This window comes from Rhinoraja longicauda, chromosome 13, assembly GCF_053455715.1.
Source record: "Rhinoraja longicauda isolate Sanriku21f chromosome 13, sRhiLon1.1, whole genome shotgun sequence".
Classification (NCBI taxonomy): domain Eukaryota; kingdom Metazoa; phylum Chordata; class Chondrichthyes; order Rajiformes; family Arhynchobatidae; genus Rhinoraja; species Rhinoraja longicauda.
Window position 1 is genome coordinate 29,739,458 of NC_135965.1, and position 17,459 is coordinate 29,756,916.

Consider the following 17,459-nt stretch of genomic DNA (forward strand, 5'->3'; position numbering starts at 1 on the left):
TGCTTCAGTTTATATGGTTCCGCACAAAGGCCTTCTCTATTCTTGCACATTTCCGGTCAGTTTTCTGGGAATTGTGAATCAAATGGACTTGGATCTAGAGATCAGCTTTAAATGGCAGCTGCCAAGTCACAAGACAACATTTCTAAGGGGTCGCTGCACTTTTAGAGGAGCTGCCTTTCAGATGAGATGTTAAACCAAATTTAGACACAAAGTGCTGGAGCAACTCAGCGGGTCAGGCAGCATTTCTGGAGAAAAAGGATGGGTGACATTTTGGGTCGAACCCCTCTTCGGACTGAAAATGGGGTTCAGGGTCATAAAGAACTGGAGGAGAGAAATAACCAGAACTAATCAGGGCTGCCCACAAATGTCCTCAGGCAGGGTAAGACCATTGATAGCCAGGGAAAGTGTGATCTCAAGAGGAAAACAATGTGGAGAACTGTGGAACTGGTAAAATAACTAGGGTGGAGGAAGGAGGCAAGGGTAGAGGGGGGAGGAGAGTATGGGTATAAGTTAGTTAAAATCAGAAAATTCATCCCGCTGGGTTGTAAGCTACCCAAGCAAAATATGAGGTGCTATTCCTCCAATATCCGTGTGGCCTCACACTGGCAATGGAGGAGACCCAGGATAGGAAGGTCTGTATGGCAATTGAAATTACTTGAAATGAGGGAAGTTGAAATGGTTGACAACCCGGAGATCCCATAAGGCTAGGCTACCAAGTGTAATTGTTCAGCGAAACGGTCGGTGAGTCTACGTTTGATCTCAACGATGTACAGGAGCTCGCATCGGGAACACCGGTACCACAGTAGATGAGTTTAGAGGAGGTAGATTTGAACCTCTATCTAACCTGAAAGGACTGTCCCTAGATGTAGTCAAGGGAGGAGATTCAAGGACAGGTGTTGCATATCCTGTGGTTGCAGGGGAAAGTACCTGGGGAGCCAGTTGTTTGGACGGGAAAAGGATTTGTGAAGGGAATGGTCTCTGCAGAAGGCAGAAACGGGTGGAGATTGGAAAATGAGATTGGTGGTGGGATCCTTTAGGAGTTGTCAGAAATGTCGGAGGAAACATGTTGGATGCAGAGGCTGATGGGGTGAAAGGTAGAAACCAGGGGAACTCTGTCCATGTTGCTTCTGGGAGAAGGAGAAGCGAATGCAGAACTACGGGACACTGAGGAGGCGTGTGTAAGGGCCCCCTCTATGACAAAAGGGGGGACCCACGTTCCCTGAAGAACGATGATATCTCAAATGTCCTAGTATGGAACACCTCATCTTGGAAGCAGAAATGCCTTGATGGCAGAATTGAGAGTAGGGAATAGCATCTTTGCAAGAGGCAGGATGGGTTGAAGTGTAGTCTAGATAGCTGTGGGAGTCAGTAGGTTTGTAATAGATGTCCGTCGATAGTCTGTCTCCTGTGATGGATTCAGAGAGATCGACAAAGTAAAGAGAGGATGGCCGAGACAGTCCAGGTGAATTTGAGGGCAGGGTGAAAGTTAGTGGTTGAGCTAATAAAGTCAATGAGTTCTGCACAGCGGCCAGAGGTAGCCCCGATGCACTCATCGATGTAGTGAAGAAATAGTTGGGGGGTATGCCTGGAAAAAGGACTGTTTGATGTACCCAATAAAAATCTAGTTCTCTTAGCTGGATGTGACAGGACTGATGGCCATCCATACACTAGCAAAGACCTTGTCGCCTAAAGAAAAGGGCATTTGAAAATCAAGATCTTAAATCCAACACAAAACTAATGGACAACAGTAACCACGACACTCCTGAAGAGTTTTAACATGTGGTCTACCTTAGGGAAGCACTTTCAGGCATTGGATAGATGTCATCAAAATGTTGGCTCCACAGAATCCTTCAAATGCAGATATGAGGCATGAATCAACATCAGTGTCCTCTCCCTGGCCAAAATCTAGCTATAGTTACACTGTTGGACTCCTCATACTGGAAGTTCCATTGCAGCAAGATTTTTTTTCAGAGGAATCTATTCAAAGATGTTCACGAAGTCTCCTTGTAAAAGGGACATTTCTTCCAGCTCGTGGGAATCCCTTGGACAATGACTGATCGATTCAGAGACAGGCTTTCAGATGGTATTGATGACAGTGAGTTCTTCCATTAAGGCCCTGCTCAAACAGCAGAAGAAGCAAATCATCTCCCAAACTACCCACACATGTGTGCCCTCAAGCAATGTCTGCCCGACCCGTGACAATGTGGGTTGGTCCCACATTAGTCTCATCAGCTATTTCAGAACCCACAGAAGCGCAGTGGTATAGATGGAGTAAATGGATTTTTTTCCCCCCAGGGTGGAAATGTCAAATCAGATATAAGGTGAGGGATTAGTTTACAGGAGATTTACGAAGTAACTTTTTTCTCACAAAGTGTGATCGGTGCTTGGACACACTGCCAGGCGTGGATGTGGAAGCAGACATGACAGCAATGTTTAAGAGGCATTTAGACGGACTCAAGAACATGACGATATAGACTATTTGAGGAAGACATGTCGTTTAAATTGGCATATTGGTCGGCATAAACATTGTGAACTGAAGAGATAGCATGCCGACATGGATAAAAGATTGGCTCACAGTACAGAGAGATTATACATGAATGGGCCTTTCCCAGTGCTGTTCTGCTCTCCGTTCTCTGAGGCAAGTCATCCTCTTCCTAAACAGACGGCCTGAGAAGGAGGAGGATTTTAGCCTCAATCAACATCAATAAAACTGATCTGCTGGGAATTTCCAACTTTCACTTTTATTTCAGATTCCCAGCAACTGCTGTGAATTGCACCTCAGTTCCAACAGCCAATGAGTTGGAAAAAGATACAACGTGCTGGAGTAACCCAGCGGGTCAGGCAGCATCTCTGGAGAACATGAATAGGTGATGTTTCGGGTTGCAACCCCCCCCCCCCCCCTTCAGACTCAGATGCGTCTCCATTCCCTTTTGTTATCGCAATACAAAAATAGATATACATGAAATGTATTCAGTATTGCAAAATGCTCTGGCAGGTTCTGATATTATAAAAAGATAAATAACTGATAAAACTTTCTTTATTCCCTTCGGCATTTTATCCAGTAGAAACAAAAATAAATGTGGTTGAGATTGCATTGAAGACCTCAACATTGGGATCCTGCACTTCACTTATAGAATAGCAGTGTGCTTTTTAGATAGCAGGCTGCCATCCTGCAAAAAAATCATTGACATATTTGAAGTGAAAAATGCATGAAATGAACGATACTGCAATAAGGGATACAGGCTGCACAAGAAAGAGATTGAAAGAATGAGCTCAGTTTAAGATAGGTAAAGTATTGTCAACAAAACCCTGGTATTTACACCTTTTCTTTAACAGTGAGGTTGCGGCTGATTAATAACATACGTATTGGCTGAAGTTTTGCTTTGATGTACTTGTTCCAGAATTTCCATTTGGTGGGACAGCTGTACATATGTTACATAATTCTACAACTGTCTCCATAATACAAAGGATGGGGACACCAGGCTTTGAGTGGATGCTGGCTTCAGTTATCTTGCTTTGATTTCATCTGGAAAAAATACTTTCCCCATTGCCGAATGTTGTAGCTCTGTCTAATCAGTAACAAAGAGTGCTTCAGCTTGCTTCTTAAAGATTCATTGTGTTGGAGATAGCATGCTGATGTGGATAAAAGATTGGCTCACAGGAAAGAGAGATTAGACATGAATAGGTCCTTTTCTGTTTGGCAAGATGATAAAAGTGGAGTGCCACAGGGATCGGTGCTAGGGTCTCAGCTTTTTACAATTTATATTAATAACTTGGATGACAGCACTGAAGTATGTTTACTAACATTTCTCATGACATGGTGGCACAGTGGTAGAGTTGCTGCCTTACAGCACCAGAGACACGGGTTTGATCCCGACTCCCGTGCTGTCTGCATTGTTTGTATGTTCTCCCTGTGACCGGCGTGGGATTACTCCGGGGTACTCAGGTTTCCCCACACTCCAAAGATCTACAGGTTTGTAGACTAATTAGTTTGGTAGCTTTGCAAATTGTTCCTGGTGTGTGTAGGATAGTGTTAGTGTACGATCACTGGTCGGCGCAGACTCGGTGGGCTGAAGGGCCTGTTTCTGCACTGTATCTCTAAACTAAAAGGACACAAAGAAATACAGGAAAGTACTTCGTGATGAGGGTATAATGAGGTTACAAAGGATTGATTGGTCCAATTAATTGGGAAAGGTCTGTCAAGTGAAATATTACACGGGAAAACACAAAATTAGCAAATTTGGGAGGAAAAATAGGAAAAGCTCTGACCTAAATGGTGAATTAGTACAGAACATTTGAGATATAGGGGAATATGGATGTCCTAGTGCTTGATTTGGCAAAGATTAGTATGTAGGTTCAGCAGGCAAATAGGAAAGCTAGCAATATTTTATTGATTGTTATGAGGGGAACTGAATACAAATGTGTGCTTCTGTTATTCATGGCAGTTCAGAGAAGATTAAGCCTGGTTGTCTTATATTCAGGAAAATGAGGGGACTTGTTGGATGCATATATCTTGAGGAGCTTTGACAGTACAGGTTTGGAGAAGATGTTTCATCCAGTGGGAGTTTCTGGAGCTCGGTGTCAGAGTTTAACTTGAGCAAGTGTGAGATGTTGCACTTTAGGAGGTTGAATATGAAGGGAAAATACACAATAAATGTCAAGACTTTAACAGTACTGATGTTCAGAGGGATCGTGGGGTCCAAGTCCATACATCCATGAAAGTAGCAACACGCACAGATAGAGTGGTAAAAAAAGGCATATGGTATGGATACCTTCATTGGTCGGGGCATTGAGTATAAAAGGTAGGAAGTCATAATGCAGCTATATAGGACTTTAGTTAGTCTGCGTTTGGAATATTGCATGCAGTTCTGGTCGTCCCTATACAAGAATGCGGAGGCTTTGGAAAGCGAGCAGAGAAGGTTTACCAGAATGATGCCTGTATTAGAGGGTATTGGCTACAGGGAAAGTTTGGACAGACTTGAATTGTTTTCTCTGGAACGTTGGAGATTGAGGGGAGGGTATATACACAAGGAACTTTTTTTTCTCATTTATTATATTGTTTATAGTGTACTATGTTTACTTATTCTGATGTGCTGCTGCAAGTAAGAATTTCATTGTTCTATCTGGGACACGTGACAATAAAACACTCTTGACTCTTGACCTGATAGAAATATGTTAAATTATGAGAGGCATAGATAGAGTAGACCTTTTTCCTAGGATGAAAATATCTAATACTGGAGGACATAACTTGAAGGTGACAAGGGCAAAATTTAAATAGATGTGCGGGGCAGGTTTTTTACACCGAGGGTGGTGAGTGACGGAACATGCTGCTGGGGACGGTGGTTGAGGCAGATACAATAGTGGCATTAAAGAGACTTTTAGATAGGCACTTGGATATGCATGGAATGAAGGGATATGGATTATATGCACGCAGACAAGAGTTGGTCTTGGCATCACGTTCGGCACAGACATTGTGGGTCGAAGGGTTAATCTGTTCTATGTTCCATGTCACTGTTTTAAAATAAGGGGTTTGCTATTTAAGATAGAGTTGGGGCAATTTTTTTCCCTCGGGGAGTCATGAGTCTTTGGACGTCTCTACCTCAAAGAGTGGTGGAATCAGATCATTTTAAAGACAGAGGTCGGTAGCACTTTAATATACAAGGGGATGGAAAACCCACTGGAGGGAGACCACAATTCCAGTTGAGGTTACAATCAAGTTAGCCACAAAGCTATTGAGCTGCAGAGCAGTCTTGAGGGGCCAAGTAGCCTACTCTTGCTCTTGTTTCATATGTTCATGTGTCCTTCAAATGGAAGATGAACTACCTTCCAAGAAAAGACACAGTGTTGGAGTAACTCAGCAGGTGAACTCAGACTGCAGATTAGTCTGAAGAAAGATCCCGACCCGAAACTTAACCAGTCCATATTCTCCGAAGATGCTGCCTGACCTGTTACTCCAGCACTTTGTGTCCTTTTCTGCAAATCAGCATCTGCAGTTCCTTGTTTTCACATCCTACCTTCCAAGGATTTCCAGGGAGGATCGGTAGCGTCCTGTGTCCCTCTTGGCATCTTCTTTGGCTCGGTTTGACTCTTCAGCCTCACTCTTCAGCTTCACTAGTTTCTGCTCCAACTGCCTCCGTTCACCCTCGCTGTCTCCGAGTTGTTTCTTCAGGGAGCTGCTTACATCCTGAATAGTTTCCATTCTTCCACGAAGCTCCTGCAAAAAATGCCCATGCTTCATGCATTATAAATTGACTCAAACAAGAGGCATTCACCAAACAACCACTTGCACCACATTAAACAATGGATCAAAGTCCTAAAGATTCCAGCGTCAATTTTCTGCCTTAACTAATTACATGCAATGTCATTAATGAATCATTGAACGCAACAACAAAAAGGAATTTCACTAACACCACCACAGACCGGTTGTGAAAATGACATGGTGAAGCAGTGAGTGGACACTGTAAAGGCAGAACTTAATTCTGCATCTAACACTAACAGAACAGAAAGTAGAGTCTCACTCTGAATCAAAGCTGTGTCTTGGTATTGGTTTATTTTTGTCACGAACTGATGTGCTGCATCAGATTCAGTACCCTATAACTAAATAAATTCCTCCTCATCTCCATACTAAAGGTATGTCCTTTTATTATGAGGATATGCCCTCTGGTTCTAGACTCTCCAACTAGTGGAAACATCCTCTCTACATCCACCCTATCCAGGCCTTTCACTATTCGGTAAGTTTCAATGAGGACCCCCTTATCCTCGAACTCCAGTGAGTACAGACCCACTGCCATCAATCGATCATCATACGTTTACTCAATCATTACCGGGATCATTTTCGTAAACCTCATCTGGATCATCTCCAATCCAGCACATCCTTTCTCAGATATGGTGCGCATTACTGCTCACAATATTCCAAATGCGGTTTGACTAGTGCCTGACAAATTCACAGCATTTCATCCCTGTTTTATATTGATAATAAAGAATCCTTAAACCATCCTTGAACCTTTAGCCTATTCTCGTCCTCTCAAAGTAAATGCTGCTAACATTGCATTTGCTTTCATTACTACTGATTCAATTTGCGAATGAACCTTTTTGGGAATCTAGCACCAGCACTCCCAAGTCCCTTTGCACCTCCGATTTCTGAACCCTCTCCCTATTTAGAAAATAACCTTTATTCCTACTTCCAAAATGCATGAATCCACAATTTCCTACACTATATTCTATCTGCCACTTCTTTTCCCATTCTCCCAATCATCTACCGATGAGGTAGATTGGAAAATCAGAAATTCTTTCTTAGAGTATGAAAGGATTGCGGAACAGTTTGATAACATGGGGAAAAAGTTGTTGTTTCATCTGGTAGTACATGCTTTCAAGGTTTTGTATCTACTGTCTGACCGGACAGCGAAGAAGAAAGAATGAATGGGCTCACAGCGAAAATATTCATGCATTATAATTTGACTCAAACATGAGGTATTCACCAAACAAGCACTTGCACCATATTAAAAAAAGGAAATAAAAGTCCTCAAGATTCTAACATCAAATTCCCACCTTAACTAATTTCCACTGTTGTGTCCCAGCAAAAGGGACAAAACGATGAAAATATAGCAGGAATCTGCATCACTAAGCACACATGTAATAATTAATCACAGAGCCACAACGTGATAATTCACAAATAATAACCCTTCAGATTTTTGATTTTGTTTCTTTCAAGAAATGCAATTTACATTCCCCAGTGAGCTGCTATCTATTAAATACATAAAGGGCATGGGTGTGATCAAAGCAGTCACTTCAATAACTAACTCATTCTACCGTTTGACAAAGAATGACAGGTTAAGGTTGAGTTGCAGTGGCCCGTGACTTGCAACACTGCTGGGCTGGATTTCAAGGCCACTTTAAATTAGAAAAATCGTTCAACCATATTTTAACCGTTTAACTACTCTGGCCAAAACGATCACCTCAATAAATTTAATTTGTGTTTTTTTTTCACTGTGACGAGTATTTGTTTTGCTGGATATGACCATAATTTATGTCATAGTTTGCCATAGTTTATCACACACAAAGTCACTGTAAGTGATTTCTTCACTGAGCTATAGCTTTTGGACTTCACTAAAGGGTTTTCTCTAAACTGCCAAAAAGACAAAGGAACAACATAGTAAAGTTGTGGGTCTAAATCTGGAAAGATTTTTCAGATCCAGCCATGGAGATGGAGGGCAAGCACATTTGGAAATAGTAGAAACGTCATCCAATCTTCTGATGACTGATGGATACTAATGGATATTGATGATGGTGGAAGGAGAGGGCATAAATTGTGAATGTCTTGAGCACTGTCATCAAGATACAAAGTGCTGGAGTAACTCAGAGGGTCAGGCAGCATCACCAATCCATGTTCTCCACAGATGCTGCCTGACACACTGAGTTACTCCAACACTTTGTGCCTTTTTTTGTAAACCACCAGCTGCAGTTAATTGTTTCTACTGTCCTCAAGAACTGGCTTCAGTCTGAAGGAGATAGAATGATCTTACCAGTGTCATCAAGAGAGCTCGTTCATACTTTTTCCGCATAATCCGACTTAGGCCCTGCAATTAGTTCTCAATAGCTCAGTAATATGTCTTCACTGTATCTGCACTGTGTCTACTTCCTCTTTGTACGCACCAAAAGACTGTTCCTGCTCCAGCCACTTGTTCTCCCACCTGACCCCACTTTTACTGACATCAGGCAAGCGGTGGCTGATCAATAGTGAAATATCCAAACCGTTTCTCAGGGAACACGTAAACCCCACACCCTTTTTTTGCTGATGCTGTAGCATGCAGAAGGCCATCAAAATGTAAAAAAAATAATTGTGGGCTGTGTTTCCGACATCGGAAGTGATGTTTGGCTCCAACCGCCTGCTCAATTGGACTTCAAACTGATCCATGGAGCTGACAGTTGGGCTGTTTCACATCCAAACCTTAGTTTCTAGATGAAGTTACGAACGGGAGATAGTCCTCATTTACAAGCAACTCTGCACGAGCAAATACCAAATTGATCAATGACTGACACGCAAAAGTCTCAAAACATTTTCTAGGAAATTGAACAGAATTTTCTTTGTAAAGTGAGGACACCTTTGCCATTAATAAAGACAGTCTCCTTGCTGAAAGCAGCTTGCAGAAAGACATGGATCTGTTTTCTTCCTCCTTTCTAATCTAATGTTGGTGGACTTTGCCCTATCCCTCATGGGCACAGTCCTCCCCCACCTTCAAAAGTCTCTACTTGAGGCGCTGCCTATCATCAAGGATTCCGACTATCTGGTCCATGGCCTCTCTCACTGCTATCATTAGGCAAGAGGTACACCAGTCTGAAGTCACACACCACCGGTTCAGGTATAGCTACTTTCCGATAATTAGCAGGTCTTGAACTGACAGTACAACCCTAATCTTACCTAAGTAACTGAATACTACGGACAGCCTCTTGCGTTACAATAGACTTATTTTGTGTTTTTTACACTAATGTCGTGGATTTTGGACACTGTCTTATATAGTTTATGAATAATTTAATTTTTATGTGTAGTCTGCATCTATGTGCCTGTGATCTGCAAGCAAGATTTTCATAGCCTCTGTACCTCACCGTGTCTTTACATATGGCAACAAACCCCACTTGACATGAAACCTTTCTATTACAGCATCATGACCCACCTTTGACCAAATGTCATCGGCCTATATGTGACACCACTGTTAAAGCCTTAATTATTATTTTGTGTTGCACTCTGCTAATCAAAAAACTGTAAATACCCCATTTCTGACTGAGTTTGTATCTTTACCTCTGCGCTTCCATCATAGCTTTCAATTATTCCAACACAGCATAAGACTGACTAACCGGCTTCACATCGATTCCCAGGGGAGCATTTCCATCAGTCCTGGTCCTCTTCAACCCGTCACACATTGTCTCTCATGAGCCCATCAAATCTCCTTTGATTTGTTTTTTTGCCACCCACACTGTCGGTAGGTTACAGGAGCCAATTAAACGACCTGTACATCTTTGTTCTGGCATTGCCTTGTTGACCTATCATTAACCAGGATAACTCTCTTTCTCACCTCGTACTATTAGTCCAAGATCACAGAAATTAAGCTTGACCTTGACCTCATACTGTCTTTAATATTATTTTGTTTGATAGATCCAGTGTTATAGCTCTTATGTGAGGCCCAGAGTCATAATTAAATTTCTGCCGTATAGTTAAACTGCTATTCATCAACAGTCATTGAATTTGTGTTCGAAAAGCAAAACAAAATCATGTTGATGCTGAAAATCTAAAATATAAAGGGAGAATGCAGATCAGATAGTATCTGTGAGGAGTGTAAAACAAAATCAAGTCAATGCTCTTTCAGAATTGAAAATGAGATCATCCCACCAGTTTCCAACGTTGGGATGCCCCGACCCCTCACTGCCTGCTTCAACCTCCTGCCCAAGATCAACAAGCACGGGTTGACCAGGCAGACTCATGGTGTCAGCCCACTCCTGCCTTACCAAACTTATTTTTTTCTACCTAGACTCCATTTTTTTTTTCCGTAGTCGTTGCTTCCCGCTCACACCCGCGAGACTTCAACCTCCATTGCACCGATAGTTTTGTATCCCTGCTTCAAATCGGTTCATCTTCATGAATGATCTCTCGACCTCTCCATCCCACATCAGGAATATCTAAGAGCTCGCCACTTCTTCCTTGAATAGAGATCCAACTCCATCAACATTCTTATTATTTTATTCTCCTTGGCTAAATTTTAATTAAGATTAAATACAGTTAAAACATCTTTCCTTCAACTCTACTCCCTTTCTCCAGATAAGATGGGCACTCTGACGATACCTGGAATAGTTTTTGTTTTAATTATACTCAGACCCACATCCTGAGTATCTTTCTCCAGTACATCAACAACTGCATTGGTACCATTATGTGCATAGGCTGAACTCGAAAATTTCATTTCTCTTGCAGCCTCTTTCCCACCTGCTTTGTGCACCGATGATGAGACATTCCACATAGATATCTCTATTAGGTCTTCCTTCTTCCTAAACCATGGCTTCTTCTCTACTAAAGTGGATGGAGCACTTGAATGCATCTCATCTCTTTCCACATATCTGCTCTCACCCTTTCTCCTCCTGGGCAAAGCAAGAACAGAAATCCTTACCTTCCATCCCACTAGACTCCAAATTCAATGGACCCTCTCTCCCAGATTCCACCAGCTCCACACAACACCATCAGACATATGCTCCCCTCTTCTCTTGCAAGATATTGAAGGGACTGCTCTCTTCATGACTCCTCGGCCCACTTTTACATTCCCACCTACTACTCCCCTTTATATGACACTTCCCCATACAACCTCAGGAAATGTAATAGCTATCTTTTCACCTCTTCCCTTCCCACCATCCACATATCCAAACAATCTTTCCAGAGATGATACTTTCACTTCTTCCAATCGAATGCACTACATTCAGTGTTCACAATGTGACCTTCCCTATATTGGGGAATTAAAAAAAGATACTCGCTGTGCAGAGCACTTGGGTTCAGTCCACAGGGTTGATCCTGAGCTTCCTGCTGCCTGCCACTTTAATTCACCATCACATTTCATTCTCTCTCTCTCACTCTCTCTCTCACAACCTCTCTCACAGTTTTTTGCATGTTACAAGGCCCAATGCAAGCACGACGAACACTATATCATCTTTCATCTAGGCGCATTGCAGGAATCGATATTGAATTCTCCAATGTGTAGGAAAGAACTGCAGATGCTGGTTTAAATCGAAGGTAGACACAAAATGCTGGTTTAACTCAGCTGGACAGGCAGCATCTCTGGAGAGAAGGAATGGGTGATGTTTCGGGTCTAGACCCTTCTTCCGACTTCAGTCTCGACCCAAAATGTCATCCTTTGAATTCTCCAATGTCAGATAACATAAGTTTCTTTTTGTTTAGATCCTTTGTGCTTCCATTTCTCCCTATTTTTTTCCACTTCTTTTCTTTCATTTGTATTTTCTCGCCTGCTGGGGATGTTCCAGTGCCCCAGACTACACAATACCCTACAAAAGTGTCTTAACTGTCCATTTGATGATTGTTCCTCATTTCACCCTATTGCAGACATTCCCTTTGTTTCATCCATTGTCCTTCCTAACTCTCTGCCATCTGGACTTACTTGCTTGTTTCTCAGTTCTGATGAAGGGATGGCACGGTGGTGCAGCTGTAGAGTTGCTGCCTTACAGCGCCAGAGACCCAGGTTCAATCCTGACTATGGGTTATGTCTGTATAGAGGTTGTACGTTCTCCCTGTGACCGTGTGGGTTTTCTTCGGGTGCTCCGGTTTCCTCCCACACTCCAAAGACATACATGCTCGCAGGTTAATTGGTTTCGATAAAATTATTAATTCTCCATGGTGTGCTGGACAGTGATAGAGTATGGGGTGATCACTGATCAGCACGGACTCAATGGGCCAAAAGGCTTGTTACCGCCATGTATCTCCAATGTCTAAAGACATCGACCTGAAATGTTGTTTTTCTTTCCAAATTCTGACGTGCTAAGTTTTTTCCAGATATTGTGTTTTGATTTGTACATTTATAAATGTTTCTCACTTCACAGGTGCTGACTGACCTGCCAAGAATTTCCAGCTTCCCTACTTTTACTTCTGACCCAGTGTTATTGTTCTTGGACCAATGTTCTAGCCCTAACTATCACCTTACATAGAAACATGGAAAATAGGTGCAGGAGTAGGCCATTCGGCCCTTCGAGCCAGCACTGCCATACAATATGATCACGGCTGATCATCCAGAATCAGTACCGGGTTCCTGCTTTCTCCCCATATCCCTTGATTCCGTGAGCCATAAAAGTTATATCCAACTCTCTCTTGAGACATTCTTCAGACCCTTCTTCAATTGTCCATTGCATTCAGTGCTCCTGATGTGGCCTCCTTTACATCGGCGAGACCAAGTTTTGGTTAGCTTTGCACTCCGTCCGCCAAGGCCTTGTCTGTCAAGGCCATATCCCTCCCATCCAGCCCACCCCCTCTCTCTTACCCTGCCCCTCCTATCACACTGGTGCACACCCATTCCTACTAACTCCCACCACCCCAGTTGACCCTTCCTTTCCCCTCCTTGGTACAATAAACCACCGTTCCGAGTCCCTCATTTCCCTTCTAGCCCCACGCCTTCCACTCTGTCGCATAACCCTCCCTCTGGCTTTAGATTTCACTCCCCTTCTCTGCTTAACTGACACCCTTTTGTCTCCTTTGCACCTCTTGCCTTTGTCACGTACTCCACCCATATGCCAATCAAAACCTCTCATATATATCTATCTAATACTTGCCAGGCTTATTCCTGCCCCCACTCCCCTTTTCCAGATTTCTTCACCTCACTACAATCAGTTTGAAGAAGGGTCCAGTCCTGAAAAGTAGCCTGTCCATTCCCTCCATAGATGCCACCTAACCTGCCGAGTTCCCCTCTAGCACTTTGTGTTTTGCTCAAGATTCCACTATCTGCAGTTTCTTTGGTCTCAATTCTCTGGCTAAAGTTCGGCAGCTCATTCATGCCAACTTACCAATCATTGCATTGCAAACATCTAACTTTCTTCACCTGTTCAGAACATGTTTCCCTCCATCTCACTCAAGTTCCCTACACACATTTTAACCAATGATTGGCTAGGTCCAAATCCAAGAAGATAATTTTACTTGAATCTTCTAAATTACTTTCTCAAAATTGCCTGCTCAGCATTTTCCATGTTGACTTCATTGCTTCATTGGCACAATGCTCCTCACTTCTATTGTTCAATGCTGCTTAGCAATGGGTGATGAAAAGCCCGTCAGATACTGCTGACATTCCCAGCCTTTGTCACACTAAATTAATACAAGACATGCTACTAATTGCCAGCAAAATGCTATTCTCAAACTCCATTATCCTCCTTGGTTAATTCTAATTGCACAATGTTCAAAAGACTAAGTATCAAATGGGTTCAACTATTTCCACCTCATTAAATACAACCGAAGAGCTGACAACTTCAAACACTTCCCCTCCATCCCAGTTGGACAGAGTTCACAGAATTATTGTGTAATCTGCTTTTTTTCCCCACTCTTTTTAATAAGAATTATAAACAGGGCTGTTGCACCGATTAGAAAATCTCAACATTTTTGCAAACACAGGTATGTAAGGATGCCTTTGAACTACTGTCAACAAGAAAAAAGTTCAGATGGGAAGGGACTACAATCAGTGCAGTTTATGGATCACAGTCTCATTGTGAAACTCCAAATCCATGCCCAGCAACCAGAAGCAGATTGACTGGGATGAGCTGACCAACGATTTAACCTTTTCCTCCCACACCTCTTAGTATTCAAACAGTTATTGACCAGAGACCTTTCTCACTTACTTGTTCTGCATTTCTTTCCAATATAAAATTAATGCTCATCAAGGTGTAAGATATCCAGGATTAATTATTAAACATCTTTTGATTTTACATTCAGCCTAAACACTTAATGATTTAGTAATCATGAAGAGTATTGCAATCTCCCTAACTGAGCTTTTAGCAACTGTGGCATGGCTAGAAAGAGCCCATGTTGCATCAGTTACTAACCTTTTGTTGGCCTTGGGTAGCTGGTGGAACAGTAAAAGCTAGGACTGTGAGATGGTGGTGCTGAAGGCAGGTTTTACTCAAAGTGTCCATGTTTAAGTATCTGAAAATGCAAGTCCCGAGGAAAGGGCAGGAGCATGCAAGGCATCAAATGGATGATTTGTATTTGTTTGCATGCGCTAACTGTGTAATATATCAATGAATGCCCAACAAAACCCAGATTTCTGAAAGTCGTGACTGCACAAGAATGTATACCGTGCTCCTCACTAATAGGTTTCCCTTTTCTAAACCCTGAAACCCATCAGGAACCACTAAAAGCCTTTCCACGCGAGCGCCTTCTGTTCTGGCGAGGAAACCAAAGCCGAGGTCGCTCACCTGCGCCTGCAGGTGGCGTCGTTGCAGTGCCGACTGGACAGCGGACAAGGTGCAATCTCCACCAGGCGGGGACATGCTGCACAGCGGGGACCGGGAACGGGCGGGGGACCTGCGCCTCCGGGGAGAAGACGTGAGGAGCACGGGGGAGCCCGGCATGAAGGGCGATCCTAGTCTGCCAGAGTCAGCCTCAGTCCCTTCAGTTCTGGACAGCGAGCTCGACGTCTCTGCATCTATAATGGCAACCTGGAAAAGAGCGAGCAGAATGCTGAGCACAAATGATTGCACATACATCGAATGCGATCAAAAAGTCAACACAGACCTAGCCTTTCTGCATATGTTAGTGGGCTTGTCTTCTCCCAGTTGAAAGGCTCTCATCTCTGCACCCCTTCCACCCACAACCACCATAATATCGTGACCAACGATCATATGTAAAGGGTTTTCGACATGGCAAGCATGTCTTTGGTACAACACCGCCCACCTGTGTGGCCAGTTGCCATTGTCAGGTAGAACAATGGACTCTGTAGCTGGTGGCTCCTGCTTACCACTTATATCAATATTGTGAGGGGCGTAAGTGTTATACTTTGGGAATAGCTGGCTGGCAGCTTGGGTTGTGTAGAGGACGTAGAGAAGTTTCAGAGAGAATCAGTGTAAGGGTGAGGGCATGGCAGATGTATATGATGCAAAAATAACATGAGGTCATCGACTTTGATAGCAAGGAAAAGCAGAAAAGAGATCATTTTTTATCTGTGAGAGAATGGAAGTAGCTGTTATTCAGAGGGACCTGATGTTTTTCTGCAGGAATAACTAGATGTTAGAGTGCAGGCATTGAGGACGGCAAGTGATATGTTGAAGGTTATTGCAAGTGTTTATGAGGTCAAGAGTAAATGATGTGTTACGATAATTATATAGGGTTTGGAATATCAGGTGCAGCAGGTCTGGTCGCCCTGTCCATAGTACAGTGTAACAAAAATTCACAAATAGATTGGCAGCTTGCAGGTTTGTCCTCTCAGATTAGATGAGTTGGGCCAAAGGACCTATTTCTGTGCTGTATGACGTTATGGCTCCATTACGAAGATTGGGCCTATTTTCTCTAGGATATAGAAAGACGTGGCCCTATTTCTTGGCTACGTTAGATGCAAAGATGATGTTTCCACTTGCTGCGTGTCTGATTCACAATAAGTGAATAAGTGCCCATGCAAATTTCCTCCCTCTGAGACGAGTGAATCTTTGGAATTTAGACTTTAGAGATACAGTGTGGAAATAGGCCTTTCAGCCCACCGAGTCCATGCCAACTAATGATCACCCTGTACACTAGCAGTATTCTGCATATGAGGAACAATTTTTTTACAATTTCACTGAAGCAAAATAACCTACAAACCTGTATGCCTTTTAGTTGTGGGAGGAAATCGGAGCACCTGGAGAAAACCCACAGTCACACGGTGAATGTACAAATTTGGTACAGACAGCACCTGTAGTCAGGATCGAACCCAGGTCTCTGGTGCTGTAAGGCAGCAACTCTACCGCTGCGCCACTCTGCTGCCCGAGAATAAAAGTGTTGGAGTGAATTCTCTAACCTGGAGGACCATGGATGCTCATTCACAGAGGATACTCAGGGCAGAGCTCAGGACATAGGTCAATAGATTGCTTGATGCTAAGGAAACCAATAGATAAGTGGCCAGTGCAAGAAGGTGAGCTGAGGTAACAATCCAGCTACGATCTTAATAACTGGCTGAGCAGGCACAAGGGATAGAATGGTCTGTTCCTGCTTTTGTACTTAGTGTTTTAATATTCAGCCCTTGGTGATGCTTTCTCTGAGTATCCATCTCTCCTCTCTCCATTCCCTTGGAGTCCCCTGGTCACTAGACATTTTGAGTCCAGCTACCCATCAATCCCACATATTTTAAAGAGCACATCAACAAATCCTTCTCGTGCATTATTGTTCTGTACCTGGGCGATGGTATGTAAGGTTTGGTGTAAGGATTCAATCTCGTTCCTCAGGGCTTCGTTCTCCTCGGTTTCACTTGTAACTTCAGTTCCACCCGATTCCTGTTAGCAGCCAAGAATCAAATAGCAATTCAAACCTAGCAAAGAAATTCTGTGAAATGTTGAAGCAGTGACAAATGTTTCCTTCTCCAACTGTTAATTAAAAATTCCACGAAGAGGGCTGATAAATGTTTGTTCAGATCAAAAAGACTGCAGAAAAATCCAACAACATGCATAATTGCAGTAAGAATATTGGGAAACTATTTGCTGTTTTCCAGCAGAAGGTTTTGTTCAGGAAAGCAAATTTTACATCAATAAGAATATCTTAAGGAGGAATATTTTTTTTCCAAAATAATTAATAATCTAGACTTGTCCATCTAAAAAAATCTTCTTCACTATGCTCTTTGCTCTTACTGAGGGTACCCAAGCTTTGCTAGTCAGCTTCTGTTTGCTACTCTATCTCATAACGATTCAGAATTAAACCAGCTCTTATTCTTGAAACCCACATGGACACTACTCCACCCCTGAGGCTCTTT

General features: G+C 42.8%; 1 protein-coding gene across 1 annotated transcript in view; it reads right to left on the reverse strand.

Moving 5' to 3' along the window:
* Positions 1-17,459, reverse strand: part of LOC144599067 (uncharacterized) — a 227,982-nt gene that overhangs the window by 96,844 nt on the left and 113,679 nt on the right. Inside the window, exons 11-13 of the mRNA XM_078409791.1 lie at positions 16,888-16,986; positions 14,941-15,183; positions 6,015-6,214 (exon numbers count right to left, since the gene is read on the reverse strand). Coding sequence (XP_078265917.1) covers positions 6,015-6,214; positions 14,941-15,183; positions 16,888-16,986 — 542 coding nt within the window. The remainder of the gene's footprint in view (positions 1-6,014; positions 6,215-14,940; positions 15,184-16,887; positions 16,987-17,459) is intronic.